Source organism: Erinaceus europaeus, chromosome 16 (genome assembly GCF_950295315.1).
Source record: "Erinaceus europaeus chromosome 16, mEriEur2.1, whole genome shotgun sequence".
In the NCBI taxonomy this organism is placed as follows: Eukaryota; Metazoa; Chordata; class Mammalia; order Eulipotyphla; family Erinaceidae; genus Erinaceus; species Erinaceus europaeus.
Genome location: NC_080177.1, coordinates 23,232,983 through 23,256,426, shown reverse-complemented (window position 1 = coordinate 23,256,426; position 23,444 = coordinate 23,232,983). Strand labels below are relative to the sequence as shown.

The window sequence follows — 23,444 nt, the reverse complement described above, 5'->3', positions numbered from 1 at the left end:
ATTTTTAACAATATTTTAATATTTACTTATTCATTTCCTTTGTTGCCCTTGTTGTAGTTATTGTTGTTGTTACTGATGTCGTTGTTGTTGGATAGGACAGAGAATAATGGAGAGAGGAGGGGAAGACAGAGAGGGAGAGAGAAAGACAGACACCTGCAGACCCGCTTCACTGCCTGTGAAGCAGCTCCCCTACAGGTAGGGAGCCAGGGCCTCAAACCCACATTCTTGTATGGATCCTTGTGCTTACTAATGTATGCACTTAACTGGGTGCACCATCACCCAGCCCCTCAGAACAGGATTTTTAAAGACATATTTTGAGGGGAAAAGCACTACTTAGCTCTGGTGTAAAGTGGTGTTGGGGTTTGGACCTATGTCCTCTGGGGCCTCGGGCATGCAAGTTGGTGTTGACGTACCTCCTGTGCTAACCCCCATGCCCAGAACAGATAGTCATAGTCTCACTGGCAATCTGCAACATTTTAAAGAATGTAAAAATCACCAACATACTATCTGCTAAAGAAGCCTAAATTTTCTGATTTTCAGGTTTTTTTCTTTCACAAACACAAATAGTTTTTGTTAAAGATTCATTAGCACCTGTTTAAAATTTCAGCTTTGTGGTCCGGGAGGTGGTGCAGTGGTAAAAGCTTCGGACTCTCAAGCGTGAGGTTCCAAATTTGATTCTTTTCTCTCCTATCTTTCTCATAAATAAATAAATAAATAAATAAATCTTTAAAAAAAAAATACAGCTTTATACATTGAACTATGGTGGGTTTTTTTTTTTAGCGTTTTCTTTTTTTTTAATCTTTTTTTAAAATATTTATTTTATTTACTTATTCCCTTTTGTTGCCCTTGTTGTTTTATTGTTGTAGTTATTATTGTTGTTGTCGTCGTTGTTAGATAGGACAGAGAGAAATGGAGAGAGGAGGGGAAGACAGAGAGGAGGAGAGAAAGATAGACACCTGCAGACATGCTTCACCGCCTGTGAAGGGTCTCCCCTGCAGGTGGGGAGCCGGGGTTCGAACCGGATCCTTATGCCGGTCCTTGTGCTTTGCGCCACCTGCGCTTAACCCACTGCGCTACAGCCCGACTCCCTCTATGGTGGTTTTCTATATGAGAAGAAGAATTATATGAGAAACACTATAAGTAAAATCTACTTATTCTTATTACTGAAAACAGTTGTCAGATGTAAAGAACTGCTTCTCGGGGCCAGGTGGTGGCTCACCTGGTTGGATGCACATGTTACTGTGAGCAAGGACCTGGGTGGCTTCAAGCCCCCAGTCCCCACTCACAAGGTAGGTACTTTGCGAGTGGTGAAGCTGGTCAGCAGGTGTCTCTCTGCCTCTTTCCCTATCTCCCCCTTCTCTCTCAATTTCAGGCTGTCTCTCGCCAGTAAATTAAAAAAAGAAGAAGAAGAAGAAGAACTGCTGGTTTTTGCCAGAGGAAGAGAAAGCTTAGAGAACTATAAATCCTATAAAAATATATGTAGAAATTAATAAATGAAAAGAATCAACAGAGACTAAAAATAGTAAAATCAAAGTACAGAATCACTTTTTTTAAAAAAAGATTACCTAAAGGATTGAGTCAGCAGACACTTTACCCTTATAGAAATATATGTTAATCTGAAGGACAAACTGTAGTGAATCTCTGCAAATGGTAAATTGATTTTATTGTCAGTACAGTAAGTCTGTGTCAGTACAGTAAGACATAAGTCTGTGACCTAGAGACAAAGCTACACACTAAAGGAACTTACTGGAAAATTTTTAGATGAATATGTCTAGGCAGAGAATCAATCTCATAATGATTTGCTGAACACTCTGGTAATGACCTGAGAAATGTCTGATGTGTGATAGGCAGTGATAAAGCCTTTGGTTTGTGTACTCTGAACCAGAGTGTATGACATGGAATATATATCAGCTTAAAGAATTACCAAACAGTACCCTGAGTATAACAGGTGTGGTAGCCCTAAAAACTCGCTTGTAAATAATATATGGGTATAAACTTGAATTAAATATCTTGAGTTTTGAGATCTCAGAACTATGGATACTGCAAAAGCATTCACCTTTATTAGTACAGTGTTCACTAATTATAATGTGTCTGACAAACTTTAAGCCATGTTTTTACCTAAACTCTTAATATAAACCTTCACCTAACTTAGCCCAGACAACTGTTACCTACTAAGGCTAGCTTAATGAAGATATGTCTGCAGTTATCTTAAGACTAAAAGACTGCATTTTGTTTCTATTTGCATTTGCATTTGTTTCTATTTTTTAAGAGTAATTTTTCCTTGGAAAGAATTGACTGCAACAAATTTTGAAGTGAAAAGCCACATAAAAAACTTTATGGAAAAGAACTTTTTTTTTTTCTATTGCCTCTTTTCCTTCTCTGACATCTATTTGTTGACTATCTCCTAGGTTCCTGACCCTATACTGATTCAGAGATCTGAGATATAACCCTCTGCCCTCCACAAGTTAACACCCGAAGGAGAATGAATGACACTTAGCAACAGCAGGAGTGGCAGACAGTTTCTGTAAGAGCAGATAGCTGGCACAGCACCCATCTTGCCGTAAAAGAGGCCCTGAGTTCAAGCTGTGGCACCTGGTGCCAGGGGGCTTCATGGATAGCAAAGCAGTGTGGTGTCTTTCCTCTGTGTGTTTTCTTTCTTTCTGAAAAAGCAAAAATCAAAATTCTCAGCACACTAGGGACCGCAGAAATGCCCCTATAGACACAGGACCTATTTGAAACCCTTCCCCACATAAGTGGTCTAACTTTGGGAACAAAGCAAGACTGTAAGACTGCTTCCTCCCAGCCACTTGTACTTTTTTTTTTTCCCCTCTTGTTGCCCTTGTTTTATTGTTGTTGTAGTTATTATTGCTATTGATGTTGTCGTTGGATAAGACAGAGAAATGGAGAGAGGAGGGGAAGACAGAGGGGGAGAGAAAGATAGACACCTGCAGACCTGCTTCACCACCTGTGAAGCGACTCCCCTACAGGTGGGGAGCCAGGGGCTCGAACTGGGATTCTTATGCGGGTTCTTGCTTTGTGTCACGTGAACTTAAACCACTGTGCTACGGCCTGACCCCCGCCACTTGTACTTTAACATTGTACTTGTGGTCCTGATCAGATTCTAGCTTGCAATAAGACCAGAAAAGAAAGAGATGTCATTAAAATTGGAAAGAAAAACTTCCTGTTGCAAATACTATGTATGTAAAATGGTTAAAATTTAAACACCTTACACCAAACATTAACAGCATAAGGAGTCAATTCTCATATATTGCTATTAGGTATGTTAAATGGTACTTTGGAAAACAGTTTGACAGTTTTGTTTATTTGTCTTGTTTTTGTTATAAAGTTAAACATACAAACAACCCACCCAAAGGGAAAGAAAATGCATACCCACAAGAAGACTTGAAAGCTAATAGCAGCAGTCTTATTTATAATACACTAAAATGAGAACCCAAATACCCATCAACAGATAAATGGGTAAGTAAATCCTGCATATGATGAGACACTACTCAGCAAAGAAAGAGAGAGAAACAGATTGCTTGATACTACAAGCCATAGAGAAATCTCAAAACATTATTCTTTTCTTTTTAAATATTTTTATTTATTATTGGATAGAGACAGAGAAATTAAGAGGAGAGGGAGAGATACAGTGAGGGAGAGACAGGCAACTGCAGCCCTGCTTCACCACTTGTGAAGCTTTCTCCCTGCAGGTGAGGACCAGGGGCTTGGACCTGGGTCCTTATGCATTGTAGTGTGTGTGCTCAACCAGGTGCGCCACCACCTGGCCTCTCAAAACATTATTCTAAATAAAGAGACTTAAATGGCACGAAGTGCAAGGACTGGCGTAAGGATCCCGGTTCAAGCCCCGGCTCCCCACCTGCAGGAGAGTCGCTTCACAAGCAGTAAAGCAGGCCTGCAGGTGTCTGTCTTTCTCTCCCCCTCTCTGTCTTCTCTCCATTTCTCTGCCCTATCTAACATCGATGACATCAATAACAATAAAACAAGGGCAGCAAAAGGAAATAAATATTTTTAACAAATTTTAAAAACATGAATGCATATTTATAGTAAGTGTTAGAGCAGGGGAAATTCTGGGGATAAAAAGCTCATCAGTCATTGCCTGAAATCAAGAGTGGCGTGTTGACTTCAGAGGAACACAAGAGGACTTTTTTTTTAACTTTTATTTTTTCAGTTTCCTTTTTAAATTTTTTTATTATCTTTATTGTATAGAGACTGTCAGAAATTGAGAGGGAAGTGAGGGGTAGAGAGGGTGATAGACAGACACCTGCGCACTGCTTCACCACTTGTGAAGCTTTCACCCTGTAGATGGGGGGAACTGGGGACTCGAACCTGGGTCCTTGCACATTGTAACATGTGCACTCAACCAGGTATGCCACCACCTGGCCCCTGACTTTTCCTTTTTATGATTCATTTTATGAGAGAGATACAGAAAGAAAAACCAAAGTAGTGTACCATTAAGTTGTGGTTTATAGCAGGGATTGAACTTGGGACCTTTGGGACCTCAGGCATGCAAAACCTGTGCTCTAGCATACTGAGCTATCTCCCCAGCCCAAGAAAACTTTCCTGGGGTTATTTTGAAGTTGGTGGAAGTTACCAGAATTTTTACATTTGTAAAATTTACATTTATTGCATCAAATTACACCTTGGTAGTTTTATTAAGAAGAGAGTTTCATTTAAATTTTTTAATTTATTATTGGATAGAGACAGAAAAATTGAGAGGGGAGATAGAGTGGGGGAGAGACAGACACTTGCAGCTCTACTTCACAACTCGTGAAGCTTTCCCCCTGTAGGTGGGGGAGAGTTTAATTTTAAAAGGCAAGTAAGAGAGACCTGGGCACATGGCTTTCTGTGTGTGTGGCCCAGGTTTAAGCCCTAGCATACCACATGGGAGATGCCATGACACCAGGGGGAGCTCTGGTGCCATGATGTCTTTCCTCTGTCTTTCCTGAAGGAAGCATGACTAAAAAGGTGTAATCATGTATTATCAAGGCCCCAGCCTTGTCTGTCTCCCTCTTCCTCTGCAGGTGTCTCACTCGTTCCCTCTCTATCCCCACCTGCGCTCTCGATTTCTGTCTCTAATAAATTAAAAAAAAAAAAAAAGGGCGGGTGAGATAGCATAATGGTTATGCAAACAGACTCTCATGCCTGAGGCTCCTAAATCCCAGGTTCAATCCCCCACAACACCATAAGCCAGAGCTGAGCAGTGCTCTGGTGTTTCTCTCTGTGTCTCTCTCCCTCTCTCTCTGCATTTCTCTCAAAAATAAAATAAATAAAATATTAAAAAAAAAAAAAGGTTAGCGCAAAGCACAAGGACCTGCATAAGAATCCCGGTTCGATCCTCCAGCTCCCCACCTGCAGGGGAGTCGCTTCACAAGCAGTGAAGCAGGTCTGCAAGTGTCTTTCTCTCCTCCTCTCTTGATTTCTCTCTGTCCTATCCAACAACGACGACATCAATAACAATAATAACCACAACAATAAAACAACAAGGGCAACAAAAAGGAATAAATAAATTTTTTTTTTAAAAGCTTAGTTACTTTGAGGGTGTGAGAACCCAAGTGGTGGAGGCACACCTGGTCTAGCACATACATTATTACCATGCACAAGGGCCCCAGTTAAAGCCCTAGGTCCCCAAGCTTCACAAGGGCAGAAGTGGTGCTCCCTGCCCCCCCACCTCTTTTCTGCCTCTATCTTAAAAGGAAAAAATAATGGAGCTCATTGGGAGTCGTGGAATTGGACAGGTATGAAACCCTGGCACACAATAAATAAATGAATAAATAAATAAGGCTGAAAAATCTTTCAGGAATTAGAAAAATGTGTGTTGTTATTTTATTGTCTTTTAAAAGTATTTTATTTACTTTTTTAATGAGAGATACAGAAAGATACAGAGAATGACCAGAGCACTGCTTAGTTCTGGATTACAGTGATGCTGGGGATTGAACCTTGGGACCTCAGAGCATTAGACATGAAAGTCTTTTGCATAACCATTATGCTGTTTCCCCAGCCCTTTTATTGTCTTTTTAAAAGACTTAAAAAAAAATTTAATTATTATTAATGCAGTGGATAGACGGAGAGAAAGAACCAGAGTGCCACTCAGGATCTCAAGATTGAGAACCCGACACTTCACCCACTATGCCGCCTTCTGGACCACTAAGGTTTATTATTTCAGATAGCCTGTGCTTTGTAACCCACAGGTGCGATTTTTGAGATTGGTGAGTTAGCCTGCCTGGGATGATGCGTGCTTTGCCATGCTTGAAGCCACAGTATACCAGATGGAGATGCCACACTACTGAGGCATCTTTGGTCCTGTGGTCTCTGTCTCTGTCTGTCTCTGCCTTTGAACAAGTTACCCTGGAGTGGTGAAACCCCAGTGGAAGAAAAAAATTAACGAAAAATATTTTCAAAGAATTAAAGCAGGGGGGCCAGGTTGGACACACCTGTTACCGTGTGCAAGGACTCAGTTTTGAACCCCCCGTCCTCACCTGCAGGGGGAAAGCTTCATGAGCGATGAAGCAGGTCTGCAGGCGTCTCTCTCCTATCTCCCCCTCCTCTCAATTTCTGTCTACCCAATAAATAAAATAAAGATAATTAAAAATACTTAAAAAAAAGAATTAAAGCAGGCTTAGGGGCCGGTGGTGGTGCACCTGGTTGAGCGCACATGTTACTATGTGCAAGGACCCAGATGGAGCCCCCAGTCGGTCCCCACCTGCAGGGGGAAAGCTTTGCAGATGGTGAAGCACTGTTGCAGGTGTCCTCTTTCTCTCTTCCTCTCTATCACCCTTTCCTATTTCTGGCTGTCTCTATCTAATAAATAAAGATAATAAAAAATTTTTTTAAAGGAATTAAATAAAAGACTGCAATTTTTAAAAGTTTATTTATTCCCCCTTTTTGTTGCCTTTTTTTTTTTATTATTGTTGTTGTTGATGATGTTGTCGTTGTTGGATAGGACAGAGAGAAAGAGAGAGAGAGAAAGATAAACACCTGCAGACTAGCTTCACTGCCTGTAAAGCGATGCCCCTGCAGGTGGGGAGCCGGGGCCTCGAACCGGGATCCTTATGCTGGTCCTAGCGCTTTGTGCCAGCTGCGCTTTACCCGCTGCATTACCACCTGACACCCCGCAAAAATTTTTTTGCATGTAAAACTTAATTATAAATGAGAAACATCTAGTGTGTTAACCCCAACTCAAGAAATGAATTAAAGATCAAATTTCCATCCTTGAAACACTTGAGTATCAAATATGTGGATATAAACAAGTAACACATTACTTGAGCAGTTGTCATTTACTTTCATTCAAAGTCTTGACAATCATGGAATTTCTAGAACTGAATTTAAACTGCTCTCTCCTTTTGATACCTCTTTACTGATAGCTCCCTGATACTTTTAAAGTTAAAAATTCATGTTAAATTAGCTTTTTATTTATAATTTCTACATACCAAGATAGATATAAAATTAGATAAATTTATTGTATTTGGTTTTCACTGGTACTGTTATTTATTCACTTATTTTTATAAGAATATTATTATAATTTATGATGAAATTAAAAAAAATTTCTCAACCAGAGAAATATTTGGGTTACTATGCCTTAGAAATAAGACTTTTGGTGGTCCGGGAGGTGGCGCAGTGGACTCTCAAGCATGAGGTCTGGAGTTCGATCCCCGGCAGCACATGTGCCAGAGTGATGTCTGGTTCTTTCTCTCTCCTCCTATCTTTCTCATAAATAAATAAAATCTTTTAAAAAAATAATAAGACTTTTGGGAGCTGGGTGGTAGTGCAGCAGATTAAGCACACGTGGCTCGAAGTGCAAGGACCGGCTTAAGGATCCTGGTTTGAGCCCCCAGCTCCCCACCTGCAGGGGAGTCGCTTCTGTGAAGTAGGCGGTGAAGCAGGTCTGCAGGTGTCTGTCTTTCTCTCCCCCTCCGTCTTCCTCTCCTCTCTCCATTTCTCTCTGTCCTATCTAACAACATCAATTAAAAAAAAAAAAACGGCAACAAAAGAGAAAATAAATAAAATATAAAAGACGTAAGACTTTTTTTCCCTCTCTTTTAGCACCATAATTTGCTTTTGCTTTCCAGGTATAGAGAATAATCGGTAGTTGGAAGGCTGACATACCAAAAGCAGAAAATACTTGGCAACTTTTGCATTATGTACTTTAGATTCAAGGGGTTTATTACTCTTTGAAGTACAGTACAAGTGTATATCTGTGATAAAATGTAGGGCTTGAAATACAAAAGAGACAGAAACTCATGCATAAAAATGTCTAAGTGGAGAAAACACATTTTCTCTGTGTGGTTCATTGTATTCTAGGAAACCATCACCAACCAAGTGAAACCCAGAATGTGATTGCGTCAGCCAAAGAGACAGATGCGCGAGTTGCCCACGAACATGAACACAGCCATGAGCATACACAGCTGCATGCTTATATCGGTGTCTCTCTCGTGCTTGGCTTCGTTTTCATGTTGCTGGTGGACCAGATTGGCAGCTCCCATGTGCATTCTACTGATGGTAAGTGGCTCGAGCCCTTTCTGTCAGTGCAGTGAAGCTGTGGTTTAGAAGTTCACAGATGCTTGGATAATTAGTATATATATGTGCCCTTATTCAGGGCTGAAACTTGTCTTCCTTAGGTTCCAGTGAACATTTTATTCAGTTTTAAGGAACTACTGAGTTGTGGCATAAGAGAGTATTTGTGAGAATTCAGGGAAGAAGTTAATTTTTAAAAAATTTTATTTGTTTTGGATAGAGACAAAAGCTGACAGGGAAGCAGACACACACACACACACACACACACACACACACACACACACACACACACACACACCATTGCTTCAGTGTTTCACTGCTTATGAAGCTTCTCCACTGTGATGGGGGCCAGGAGCTTTAACCTGGGTCCTTGTGCATTGTAATGTGTGTACTCAGTGAGATACGCCACCACGCAGCCCCCCAGAAGTTAACTTCTTTGTGTCAAGTAGCACATAATGCTTATGGTTCTTGGTTCTCCTCTCCCATAACTTTCCTTTCCTCTCTCACCTTCCAGGAAAAAAAAAAAGATTTATGTAAGGAAAGAGAGTTTATAGCATCACTCAGGTATACAGGTGCTAGGGTGGGACAGGCTTACTGGTAAAGCAGAATTCTTATCCATTTCTGTGAGAAAGCAAAGTACAACTCCTGTGGCAGGGGATTTGACAGCATCTAACAAAGATACATATGTATTAATGCTTTGATCCCAAATTCTACTTATTCTGAGAGTAAGGTTCCAATGTGGAAATAACACGTGTACAAGATTATTCCGTACAGCACTGTTTGTCATTGTGAAAGCACTTAAAACTGCAGTCACAGAGATTCAGTTGAAGTGTGATGTGTACATGCAAATAGAGTTCTATGAAACTGAAAAAGAATTATCAGATCTCTGAACCAGTAGGGAGATATTGTTAAATGGGGGGAAGCAAAAATGTAAATAAGAGCCTCTAATATGCTATGCTTTGTATAAGAAGGGATGTGTATTTGTGTATTTGAGCCTTAAGCAGTTTTTGACTGCCAAAACTTACTGACTAAACAACTTGACGTGAATAGTTGATTGATATTTTGTATGATATATGCATTATATTCTATATTCTTTCAATAAAATCACCTATGGAAAATACAGTGTTAAGAAAATTGTAAAAAAAAAAAAAGAAAAGAAAATTGTAATTTCTTAAATTAAAACGCATTCACTTGAGCTGGGGATACAACATAATGGTTATATAAAAAGACTTTATGCCTGAGGCTCAGAGCTCCCAGGTTCAGTGACCAGCACTCAGAGCTGAGCAGTGCTGGGCTCTCTCTCTCTCTTTTTAAAAATTTATTTATTTTTATATATTTATTATTTGATAGAGACAGAAAGAAATTGGTAGGGGTGGGAAGAGAGGGAGAGAGACAGACACCTGCAGACCTGCTTCAACACTCATGAAGCTTTCCCCCTGCAGGTGGGCACCAGGGGCTTGAACCTAGTGTGTTTAAGTGAACTTGCTCAAACCTGTAAGTTGTTCATAAGTCAGTTACTTGTACACACACTTTTTTTTTTTTGGGGGGGGGAAGGGAGCCTTAAAAGTCTGCTAGAAAACAATGCTTGGTTACCTATAGGGAACCTGGGGCTAAGGTAAAGGTAAAAGCATTTTTATGTTGCTACTTTGGGCTTACTTTTTTCAATATAGCTTTACCCATTGGAAATATATTAACTTTCTCCATATTAAAGAATAAAATGAAATAGACAAGGATGAGGGAGCTAACTGAAATAGATGCATTTCAGATGAGTAACACAGTCACTGAAGGGAATAAAAAATAACTAATTCAGTCATTACTGCATCATTAGTTTTGAGTGGGCTCTTTTTGTGGGCTTTGTTTTTTGTTCTGTTTTAAGATTCATTTTATTTCATGTGCCATGGCAGGGGTGGGGGGAGATGCCCAAATGCCACTCTGGTTTGTGCAGTACAGTGCCAGATCAAGCCCTGACATGAGAGCCTCAGGTGTGCAAGTCCTTTATTGTTTTATTTTATTTTATTAATTTATTTTTGCCTCCAGGGTTATTGCTGGGGCTTGCTGCCTGCACTACGAATCTACTGGTCCTCAAAGCTATTTTTTTTCCTTTTGTTACCCTTGTTGTTGTGGTTATTATTATTGTTGTTATAGCTGTCGTTATTGTTGGGTAGGGCTGAGAGAAATGGAGAGAGGAGGGGGAGAGAAAGATAGACACCTGCAGACCTGCTTCACCACTTGTGAAGCAACCCCCCCCCCCCGCAGGTGGGGAGCCAGGGGCTTGAACCAGGATCTTTCCAGGTCCATGTGCTTCGCATCATGTGCTCTTAACCCACTGTGCTACCACCCGCCCCCACGAGTGTTTTCTTCTACCAGCTGAGCTATTTCCCCTGGCCAGTAGGTTTCATTTCTTTTTTAATTTTTTTAATATTTATTTATTCCCTTTTGTTGCCCTTGTTTTATTGTTGTAGTTATTATTGTTATTGATGTCACTGTTGTTGGATAGAACAGAAAGTAATGGGGAGAAGAGGGGAAGATAGATGGGGAGAGAAAGACACCTGCAGACCTGCTTCACCGCCTGTGAAGCGACTCCCCAGCAGGTGGGGAGCCCGGGAGCTCAAACTGGGATCCTTGCACCAGTCCTTGCGCTTTGTGCCACCTGCGCTTAACTTGCTGTGCTACCGCCTGACTCCCAGGTTTCATTTTTAATAGTGTTAAATGCAAAACCAGTTCTGGGACGGCTGAATACAAATATGAAATGCTGGAAAGGTGAGAAAGAACCCTCCAGGGATGAGTCAAAATCAGTGTTCCTGCGAAAAGAAAAAAAGAAATTGTAGCTGTTGAATTGATGATTTCTAAAACATCTGTGGGTGCGTGTATGTATATACATAGACATTTATGTACACGTCTGCTCTGTCTGCAGCCGGGACCTGGGAGTATAGAGGCTGTTCACCAGCAGTGAGCATACCAGCGTGCTTGAGAGAAATGGCTGATTCCAGGACCCGCAGAGTAAATACACAGTGAGCCTGGGACATTTCATGATCAAAAGATAAAGGAAGATGAAAATATGTCACAGGATATAGGAAACAGCTTGAAGGAGTTCCCACTGTTCAGATCTGGGGCAGTTTGCATACCAAAATAACTAAGAACAGCAGTGAAGTGTAAACCTTGGAAAAACAGCACTGGGCGAACCTAGAAAGGCAGTCAGGTAGGTCAGGAGATGGAGAATGTAGGGCACTTGCTTACAACAGCACGCTGCTCACTGCCAGCTGGCAGCTGTGAATAGAGGGCTAGAACCGGGAAATCACGGTTTCTGCAACCTTCATAGTAAAAGTCAGCTCAGGTAAGGATCATAAATACTAAGTCAAGAGTGTCTACTTGGATTTACTTACTAGCTGCAAGGGCAAAGCAGTGAACTAAATGAAGAAATTGGGCAATACCTTGACCAGATGATCTAAACTGATGTCTGGGTTTCACTTTTACCTGGCAGAGTAAGCTCCTATCAAAGCAGTCTGTTAACAAATAACCTTAAACTCAGAAATGTTTTATAAATGGAGATCACTACTTAAAAAATAGTGTGAAGGTGTAGTGACTTTTTTTATATTTATTTTCCCTTTTGTTGTTATTGATGTCATTGTTAGGACAGAGAAAAATGGAGAAAGGAGGGGAAGACAGAGAGGGAGAGATAGACACCTGTAGACCTGCTTCACCACTTGTGAAGCGACTCCCCTGCAGGTGGGGAGCCAGGGGCTGGAACCAGGATCTTTCCTCTGGTCCTTGCGCTTTGTGTCACCTGCACTTAACCTACTGAGCTACCGCCCGACTCCCCAGGTGTGGTGACTTATACACACCAACACATATAGGTATAAAGCCTTATAATTTATTAAAACAACTGCTAAATCACTAATTAAAAAGTTGGGGGGGTCTAGGGGGGTGAAGAATGGACCAGAGAGACAGCTCAGTGGGTAGGCTACATGCCTTAGCTTGCGTGTGGCCTGGGCTCAAGCTCTGGCTTCCCCTGGGAGGTACTGTGGACTGGGAGAACCTCTGGTGCTGTTCCATCTCCAGATGGAAAAGTTCCCAGGTGATGAAATCATGCATACGTTATGCTGTGACTCGGAGAAGGAAGAAAATGTGGGATTAGACAAAATGAAAAGCATCACTAGTCTGGAAAGATTTTTAATTTCCTTGCAATTTACTATTTTTTTTTCCAGTTTTTTGACCAGTATGGGCTGGGTTCAGACCTGAGTCATGCACATAGCAAAGCAATGCATTATCCAGACAGCATGAGGCTTTTTGTTTTCACTAGCAAAGCCCTATCCTGGAAAATTGATTTAGGATAAATGGTTTTATTCATTTGCTTTGTTCCAAATAGCAGTGAGAAGTCTCCTGTGCAGCTGCATCACATCTTTGCTTTACGGTGTCCTTGGTGACATTTCTCTTGTCATTCTTGTCAGTATCTTTTTTTTTTTTTTTTGCCTCCAGGATTATTGCTGGGGCTCAGTGCCTGCACCATGAATCCACTGTTCCTGGAGGCCATCTTTTCCCCCTTTTGTTGCCCTTGTTGTTGTAGCCTTGTTGTGGTTATTATTGTTGTTGTTAATAATATTTATTTATTTATTCCCTTTTGTTGCCCTTGTTTTATTGTTGTAGTTATTGTTGTTATTGATGGCGTCGTTGTTGGATAGGACAGAGAGAAATGGAGAGAGATGGGGAAGACAGAGGGGGAGAGACCTGCTTCACCACCTGTGGAGCAACCCCCATGCAGGTGGGGAGCTGGGGGCTCAAACTGGGATCCTTCCGCCAATCCTTGCACTTTGCGCCACATGTGCTTAACCCGCTGCGCTACCGCACGACCCCCGTGAGTATTTATTTGAAATGCATTTGTAAGCCCATTAATGACCTACAGTCCTATAGAAAGAATGGAACGCACTGTGTTCCTTTATTTTTCCTTCTTTTGTCTTTGAGGTCACTTTGTAGCAGTTTCTTGGTATCCAGTGACCTGATTTTACCTATTGTCTGCAAGATTTTATGCCTTTATTTATTTATTTATTATCAGATAGATACAGAGAAATTGAGAAGGAAGGGGGAGATAGAAAGGGAGAGAGACATAGAGACATCTGCAGCCCTGCTTCACCGCTTGTGAAGGTTTCCTCCTGCAGGTGGAGACCAGGGGCTTGAACCTGAGTCCTTGCACACTATAATGTGTGTGCTTCACCAAGTGCACCACCACCTGGCCCCTTATGCCTTTTTAACTGTCAGTAAAATCTAGCTCATTTCTTAGATTTATACTGGAATAGTCTTTTCCTCCAGACATAAATACTTTCTTTTAAAGTCTGTCATTTTTATTTAAGATTCTACTTAAGTCTAGACCACAAAAATGTGTAAAGAAAAGCCAAACGAACTTGTTGCATGGTATACTGTGACTGTTTTTCCTAAATTGGGGTGATGCTGAAATAGCTGTTTGAGAGATTTGGGGCTCTGCTGTCCTTTCTTTACAGGTTTTTATTTGTTATTAATAGCTTGTTACAAGATTGTAAGATTACAATGTACAGTTTTACCTTAAGGTGTTTTAATGAGGAGATAAACTTTATTTGTAAAAAAATAACATGCTACTTTACTTGGCATATACTCTTTCTGTAAACCGTTGCTTCTGTGTGCTGAGTGCATCTAGCATTATAGTAGCTCCATCTTTTTACTTTACATTGCTTTGGCATTACTTACTTGTTTGAACATTTTCTATAGTAGTAGTTAAGTTCATGTGATTACAGATAAATACTTTTTTTCATTGTCCAGCAAGGATATATTAAGCAACCATATTCTTTAAAACATGGAAATCAAGTCTGACTTTATAGTCAGATTTATATGACTTTCTTAAGTTAAGACTTTCTTAATATCAGACATAGTTAAACAAGAACCATTTTATACATCTAAGGTAGTGATGTAGGAAAAAAATTGAAGTAGCATAGATACTTTATAAAACTCTAGAGAGCGGTCTGTCTTTCTCTCCCCCTCTCTGTCTTCCCCTCCTCTCTCCATTTCTTTCTGCCCTATCTAGTAACAACATCAGTAACAACAACAATAATAATAACTACAACAACGATGAAAAACAAGGGCAACAAAAGGGAAAATAAATAAATATTTTTTAAAATTAAAAAAAACTCTAGAGAGCATTGTTTTCAGATGGAATTAGTTTTTGGTTCTAGAATTAGATCTGAACAGTTTCTAGGTGCTAAATTGTCAACCTGAGAAATTCAGTACATACAAGAATGAGAATGTTCTGCTACAGAATGTCAGAGAAACTGGTTTAACTGGACTAAATTGTGAGGACTAAGATGATACCAGTTGATAAAGGGCTTAATAACCTACTTACTAGAGCAGTTTCGACTGAAATGAGTAAGTAGCAGAATTGGGGGCCGGGTGCTGATGTATTGGGTTAAGCACACATAGTACAAAGCACAAGGACCCATGCAGGGATCCCGGTTCTGTCCCCCCTGCTCCCCATCTGCAGAGAGGATCTCTTCACAAGTGGTGAAGCAGACCTATAGTTGTCTATCTTCCTCTCCCCCCTCTGCCTCCACTCCCCCCCTCGATTTCTCTGTCCTACCCAATAAGATGTAAAAAGCAGCCGCCAGGAGCATTGAATATTAGTGCCAGCAGCACTAAGCCCAAGCAATAACCCTGGAGGCAAAAAAAAAAAAAAGCAGAGTCTCAACTAGTTGAGACACATCAGGACGGTGGCGTTTTTGAAGGAAGATTCTGTAAGGGTAGACAATGAATGTGAGTTAGATGGGGGCATTATCGCTGAGGGGAAACCAGTTTGATTCTTGCAGATAGCTAATTTAGATTTGACTTGAAGAATGTTTAGGTTAGGATGGAGGCAGTAAAATGGAGAAGGGCAAATGTCACAGACATTTTAGAGCCTTAGCCTTGGGAATTTTTTTTTTTTCCCTCCAGGGTTATCGCTGGGGCTCAGTGCCTGCACCATGAATCCACCGCTCCTGGAGGTTTTTTATTTTCCCCCTTTTGTTGTCCTTGTTGTTTTATCATTGTTGTGGTTATTAATGTTCTTGTTATTGATGTCGTCATTGTTGGATAGGACAGAGAGAAATGAAGAGAGGAGGGGAAGACAGAAGGGGAGAGAAAGACAGACACCTGCAGACCCGCTTCACAGCCAGTTCTTGTCCTTTGCGCCATGTGCACTTAACCCACCGCGCTACCGCCCCACCCCCCCAGCCTTGGGAACTTTTTGCATAATGATTATGCCATCTCCTCAGCCCTGTGATAGGCATTTTGAGTTCAATAAAGGTAAAGTTGCAAGAGGCTGGGGAAGTGGGACTGGTAGACAGTGATAGATTGGTTTGGAGAGGTGAGCAGAGGCACAGAACCTTTTCTATGGAGAGATAAAGGTTTATTAAGGGGTGAGCACTACAGGGGTTTATACATTGTTTAGGGAAGACTGGATTAGGTGAAGACATGCTCACACCTCTCAGGACAGGGAAAACATCTACATGCTTGAACAAGGACAACAAAAATAGGGAAAATGTGGTGTATTGCACCAAAGTAAAAGACTCTGGGGTGGGTGCAGGGACGGGGGTGGGGAGAAGAGTACAGGTCCTGGAAAAGGATGACAGGACCTAGTGGGGGGTTGTATTGTTATGTGGAAAACTGAGAAATTTTATGTATGTACAAACTACTATATTCACTGTCAAATGTAAAGCATTAATCCTCCAATAAAGGGGAAAAAAATGGGGAAAATGACCTCCCGGAGCAATGGATTCATAGTGCAGGCACCAAGCCCCAACAATAACCCTGGAGGCAAAAAAAAAATCTACATGTTTGAAGCAGAAGAGAAAAGACAAGTGGTGAGCATAGTAATAATCTACTAATTTAGGGGCTCTCACATACTCTTTCCACCTCCAGATAAATGTCCCAACAGTTTATGTCTCACTTTGCTTAATGACTGACTGACGGCCTTTCTTATCTTCACTTCAGATCCAGAAGCAGCAAGGTCTAGCACTTCGAAAATCACCACCACTCTGGGTTTGGTCGTTCATGCAGCAGGTAGGATTGACCGGCAGCAGAACTCCTTTCTTTTTGTTGCAAGGACAAAGGTTTAGTTGTTTATATTACAGGGGGCACTCATGTGATTGGAGGCTGGACTGGCCTTTCTGGGAAAAAGTTATTTAATGGACTCATGCAGTGCCAAACACTGCTATACTCTTTCAGGAATTGGCAGGCTAAGAATGTTTCTTATGTTTCTATTTACATACAACGATGCACGTATGTCTATAGTATTGTTGTTGTTATTGTTGCCACTGCTGCTGCCTTTGTTGGATAGGACAGAGAGAAATGGAGAGAGGAGGGGAAGGCAGAGAGGAGGAGAGAAAGATAGACACCTGCAGACCTGCTTCACCGCCTGTGAAGCGACTCCCCCCCCCCCGCCCCCCAGATGGGGAGCCAGTCCTTGTGCTTTACACCATGTGCGTTTAACCCACTGCGCTACTACCCGGCCCCGGCCCCTTGGTTGCTTTTTTATAGTAGTAGCAAAGTCAAGCAGTTGTATACTTTATTTACTTCATTTTTTTTTCTTTGTTGGATAGAGACTGCCAGCAATTGAGAAGGGACGGTGAAGTAGAGAGGGAGGGAGGCAGAGAGACACCTGCTGCACTACTTCACTACTTGTGAAGCTTGCCCCCTGCAGGTGGGGATTAGGGGCTTGAACCTGGGTCCTTGTGCATTGTAACACGTGCACTCAACCAGGTGTGCCACCACCCGGCCCCTTATTTCATTTATTTTTAAATAAATTTCTTTCTTTATTAGGACAGAGAAATTGAGAGGGAGGAAGAGATGAGGGAGAAGAAGAGAGGCATCTACAGCACTGCTTCATCACTAGTGAAGCTTCCCCCCTGCAGGCAGGGGCTAGGGCCTCAGACCTAAACCCTTGCATACTGCAGCGTGTGCACTCAGCCAGGTGTGCCACTGCTCAGCTCTGGCTCATGGTGGTGCTAGGAATTGAACCTGGGCCCTTAGAGCCTAAGGCATGAAAGTCTTTTGTATCACATTTATGTTATCTCTTCAAGCTCAGAGTCAAATCATTACAAGAGACCAAATGACCTATAGTAAAGTTTAAACTATGTTCTTTCTGTTCTTTTAGACACTTTGATAACCTCTGCCCTAGAATTTCATCTGAAAAAGAACCTTTGCACTCTTCTACTTTATGTCCGGTATATTTCTGAAGCATCGCATTAGGCTGTAGAGTGCAAAAGTCTCGGCACTGCTGACTGGGCATGCCTTAATCACAACCCCAAACTAGGCCTTCTATTATTGGGTTGTTGGGAAGAAAAGTCAGGACATATTTGTGCATAGAAAAACAGAGGGGCTGGGTGGTGGCACACCTGGCTAAGCACACATGTCACCACGTGCAAGGACCCACCTACAGAAGGTAAGCTTAACAAGTGGTGAAGCAGGGCTGGACCTATTTGTCTCTCTCTCCCACTTCCCTCTCGCTATTTCTCTGTCCTATCAAATTAAATAAAGTTTAAAAAATCTTTTAAGAAGGGAGTTGGGCGGTAGCACAGAGGGTTAAGTGCACATGGCACAAAGTGCAAGCACCAGCAGAAGGATACCGGTTCGAGCCCCAGCTCCCCACCTGTGGGGGAGTCGCTTCACAAGCAGTGAAGCAGGTCTGCAGGTGTCTATCTTTCTCTCCCCCTCTCTGTCTTCCCCTCCTCTCTCCATTTTTCTCTGTCCTATACAACAATGACATCAATAATAACTACAACAATAAAACACAACAAGGGCAACAAAAGGAATAAATAAAAAAAATATTTTTTAAAAATCTTTAAGAAAAAGAAAAACATATCATGACTTTTCTAGTAGTGGGATTCTATCAGTAGCATAGAAGGTAGCACATCGTTACTTAGATCTCCCTAATTCTTAACCAAGATATATATCATCCTTTTTTCTTTTTTTAAGAATCGTTTATTTAATATTGGATAGAGTCTGAGAAATTGAAAGGAGAGGAGGAGATAGACACCTGCAGCCCTGCTTCCTCTTGTAAAGTTTTCCCCCTGCAGGTAGGGACAAAGGGCTTGAACCTGGGTCTTTTCGCACCGTGATGTGTGCGATCAACCAGGTGCACCACCACCTGGCCCCTTATATCATGCTTTTCTAACAACAACAAAAATCCATTTAGCCAATATTTACTCTATGATGAATCATCTCTGAGGTCTATTATTTTTTTTCATTTAAAAAATTCAGAGGTACTTCCTTTGATATTTTTCTGCTACTACAATTTAATGAATTTTTTTAAATATTTATTTTATTTATTGATTCCCTTTTGTTGCCCTTGTTTTATTGTTGTAGTTATTATTGTTGTTGTCGTTGTTGGATAGGACAGAGAGAAATGGAGAGAGGGAGGGGAAGACAGAGAGGAGGAGAGAAAGACAGACACCTGCAGACCTGCTTCACCGCCTGTGAAGCGACTCCCCTGCAGGTGGGGAGCCGGGGTTCGAACAGGGATCCTTATGCCGGTCCTTGTGCTTTGCGCCACCTGCGCTTAGCCCGCTGCACTACAGCCCGACTCCCCAATTTAATGAATTTTTTTAAAAGATTATGTATTTTGAGAGAAGGAGCCTAGAAAGAGAGCGAGCTCATCAGTCCGGCATGTAAGATGCTAGAGATTGAGCTCAGGACCTCATATGCATACATGCCCAACATTCTACCTTCTGGGCTACTAATCAATGAATTTGTGAACATTATACTTTTCCCATAACAACAGCTGACATATTTAATGTCCTGGGCCTGGTGCTAAGCCCTGTGTAGCCATCATGAAAACCCAAAGAATACATACACTGTTGAATTCATATTAGAGATGAGAATTCTTGGATTCAAAAAGGCTAACAGCAGCCTGGGAGGTGGCCCAGCAAGTAGAATACTGGACTTATAAGCATGAGGTTCTGAGTTCCATCCCCAGCATTGCGTATGCCAGAGTGATGCTTTGGTTCTCTGTCTCTCTGATTAATAAATAAGTAAATATATATATTTAACTCCATCTTTCTTTAAAAAGAAGAAATACTAAACATCCCAGAAATTAAATTGAATTCTACTTGATTCTTAAAATTCGTAGTCTCAATCACCAAATTGTTATAGTTGTTGTCATCTATAGTATCTTACATTTCACTTTTTCCAAATTCAGCTGACGGTGTTGCTTTGGGAGCAGCAGCCTCTACTTCACAGACAAGTGTTCAGTTAATTGTGTTTGTGGCGATAATGCTACATAAGGTAAGTCAGATGGTGTAAGACGATGTTGGCTGTATCCATATCAAAACTTTTTTCTTTGGTCATTAACATTTTTCTGAAAGGGAAAGTTTTATTTATTTACATGTGGTGCTATAATCATATTTGACATTTAGTATTTAGTTCTCAACCACATTGATTATCCGTAGATTTTTTAAAGCAGTGATGGGGATATAGGTAACCCAGTGTGTAGAGCTTGTTTAGTGAACCTTCATTCTCATTATATTTTCTGGACATGTAAATGTATGGGACAGTCCTTTTTCCTTTGGTGCAGACAGCTTTACTGAGCCTGGTGTCAGTGTGCACGGCTGGAGTGCTCATCTACCTTATGGCAAATTTCCAGATCTCTGAGTGCTAGAGGTGTTGCTTTTGTTTTGCTTTGCCTCCAGGGTTATTGCTGGGCCTCAGCGCCTACACTATGAATCCACTGCTCCTGGCCACCATTTTTTCCATTTTATTGTATAGGACAGAGAGAAATTGAGAGAGGAGGGAAGAAAGGGAGAGAGAGAGAGAGAGAGAGAGAGAGAGAGAGAGAGAGACACCTGCAGACCTGCTTTGCCACTTGTGAAGCGATCCCCCTGCAGGTGAGGAGCCAGGGGCTTGAATCAGGATCCTTGAGCCAGTCTTGCCACTTCATACTATGTGCTTAACCAAGTGCACTACCACCCCCCCAGAGGTGCATACTTCCTGAAGCCCGCTCCATGGATACGCTTGTGAATGTTGATGGTGGATTCATTTTTCTTTATTGGGGAGATTTAATGGCTTACAGTTGACAGTAAAATACAGTAGTTGGTACATGTGTGGCATTTCTCAGTTTTCCATATAAGAGTCTAGTTCTCCACTCCCACTCCGCCCTCCTCTGCCATCATGTTTCAGGATCAGAGCAGACACACACACACACACACACACACACACACCCAGAGTACTTTACTTTGGTGCAGTACACCAAGTTGCTTTTGTTTTGAAGAATTCATTCAATGAGGTTTTATTTATTTATTTTGGATAGAACAGAGAAATTGAGGGAAGGAAGAGGTAGAAAAGGAGAGCGACCCCTCTTATTCTATGGTTTTGTTAATGTCTCCTTTCTTAAAAAAAAAAAAAAAGAATAGGAAAGCTATCGGGAGGGAATGGGATACGGAGTTCTGGTGGTGGGAGTTATGTGGAGTTGTACCTCTCTTATCCTATGGTCTTGTCAGTGTTTCCATTCTATAAATAAAAATTTAAAAAAGAAAGAAAGAAAAGGAGAGCGAAACAGCTGCTACACTGCTTCAGTGTTCATAAAGCTCTCCTCCTGCAAGTGAGGACTAGGCGCTTGAACCCATGTCCTTGTGCACTGTAACATGTACACTCAGCCAGATGAGCCACCTCCCAGCCCCTTGAAAATTTTTTATAGTCATCTGTAGTAAGTATTAAGTTCTTTAAAGATTGCTATTGGGTTGTTGGAAAAGTCATGACCTATTTTTCTCTGCAAAAATGCACCATGACTTTTCCTACAACTCAATATGTTAATTGCATGTCATTTGACAGGTGACAGTTCTAGCTTCGCTAAAAAAAATAAATAAATAAAAGGGCTGGGCGGTAGCACAGAGGTTAAGTGCGCAGGGCGTGAAGTGCAAGGACTGGCGCAAGGATCCCAGTTGGAGCCTTCGGCTCCCCACCTGTGGGGGTTTGCCTCACAAGCGGTGAAGCAGGTCTGTAGGTATCTATCTTTCTCTCCCCCTCTCTGTCTTCTGCTCCTCTCTAGATTTCTCTCTCTTATCCAACACCAACAATAAACAACAAGGGCAGCAAAAGGAAAAAAATAGCCTCCAGGATTAGTGGATATGTAGTGCAGGCACTGAGCCCCAGTGATAACCGTGAGGTGGAGAGGGGTGGGAATTGAGTGATTTGGTTGAGATTTGGAGATTTTATAACAAATTGAAGATAGAGGACCATACTTTGCATTTCGCCATATCTTAATGTTTTGCTTCCCTAAAAGGAAGAACTCAGGTGAAGCTAGTTGCTTGAAGTTTATGGTGACAGTGTTCTACCAGAGTGTCAGTGTCAGCAGTAGTCTATGGGATTCCGTGCTGGCGATTTTGATCTCAACAAGGCTTCTCAGTCAGGCAGGCTCAGAGAGGTTGATGACGAGAAAATTAAGGCATTGACCAGGTTAAACCCATGTTACATGTCTTGAGAGATTGCAGCAACACTGAACATCTATCTTGCAAGCGTTCACGACCACCTGAAGAAGCTGCGATATGTAAGCAAGCTTGATACTTGAGTCCCTCATGAGCTCAAAGAAGTTCATTTGACAGTGCATATAAGTATCTGCAATGCACTCATTAGATGAGAAGAAAGAGATCCTTTTTTGAAGCAACTGATCACTGGTGATGAGAAGTGGATTGTTTACAATAACGTGGTGTGCAAAATGGTCTTGGTCCTGACAGGATGATTCGCCTCAAATGACATCGAAAGCAGACATCCATCAAAGGAAATTCATGCTCTCAGTGTGGTGGGATTTTAAAGGTGGCCTGTTTTTGAGCTCCTACTAGAGAACCAAACAATTCAAGTGTATACTGTTGGCAATTGGACAATTTGAATAAATCCATCATCCAGAAACATCCAGAACTTGTTAATCGTAAAGGAGTTGTGTTGCATCGCAATAATGTGAGACCACACGCAAGTTTGATTACCCATCAGAATTAATTGGCACTTCACAGGGGTGGGCAGTGGTGCATCTAGCTGAGTGCATACCTTATAATGCACAAAGACCCAGGTTCAAGCCCTCAGTCTCCACCTGTAGGGGGAAGGGAGCTTCACAAACGGTGAATTAGAGCTGCATGTGTATGTCTCTCCCCTTCTAATTCGGCTGACCTTGCACCATCAGACTAACACTGTTTTGGCTCTCATCAGTACTCCTTGCATGGAATAACATTCAATTCAGATGAGGCTATAAATCAGCATCTTAATCAGTTTTGCACGGATAAAGACAGGTCCTTTTATGAATGGGAAATTATGAAGTTCACCAAAAGATGACAAAAGGTTATCAAGCCAAATGGGCAATATATCACTGACATTCATTCTTTATATAAATAAACGATTTTTGAAAAACCTAGAAAAAAATGTCATGACTTTGCTGACAACCCAATATATTTCATAGTAATTTGTGTTTATATTTTACTTCATTAGCTCATACTTTTAAAAAAGATTTTATTTATTAATTAATTAATTTATTTATTAATGAGAAACACAGGAGGAGAGAGGAAGAGCCAGACATCACTCTGGTACATGTGCTGCCGGGAATTGAACTCAGGACCTCATGCTTGAGAGTCCAATGCTTTATCACTGCACCACCTCCCGGACCACAGCTTATACTTTTTTCTAAACCATTTCTTTTCCCCTACTGTTTAAGACACACGCACACACATACACATATGTATTCCTAGCTTAGAACATAAAATTATTTATTATTATTATTGTATTTATTTTCCCTTTTGTTGCCCTTGTTTTTTATTGTTGTTGTAGTTGTCGTTATTGATGTCGTCGTTGTTAGATAGGACAGAGAGAAATGGAGAGAGGAGGGGAAAACCGAGAGGGGGAGAGAAGGATAGACACCTGCAGACTTGCTTCACCACCTA

General features: G+C 41.3%; 1 protein-coding gene across 2 annotated transcripts in view; it reads left to right on the top strand.

Annotated features, from left to right (window-relative positions):
* SLC39A9 (solute carrier family 39 member 9) overlaps positions 1-23,444 on the top strand; it is a 54,335-nt gene that overhangs the window by 21,435 nt on the left and 9,456 nt on the right. For both annotated transcript variants that reach the window (XM_060174766.1, XM_007535319.3), the window contains 3 exons: positions 8,320-8,517; positions 16,519-16,587; positions 19,724-19,809. In XM_060174766.1, the coding sequence (XP_060030749.1) occupies positions 8,469-8,517; positions 16,519-16,587; positions 19,724-19,809 (204 nt within the window). In that variant the 5' untranslated portion in view covers positions 8,320-8,468. The remainder of the gene's footprint in view (positions 1-8,319; positions 8,518-16,518; positions 16,588-19,723; positions 19,810-23,444) is intronic.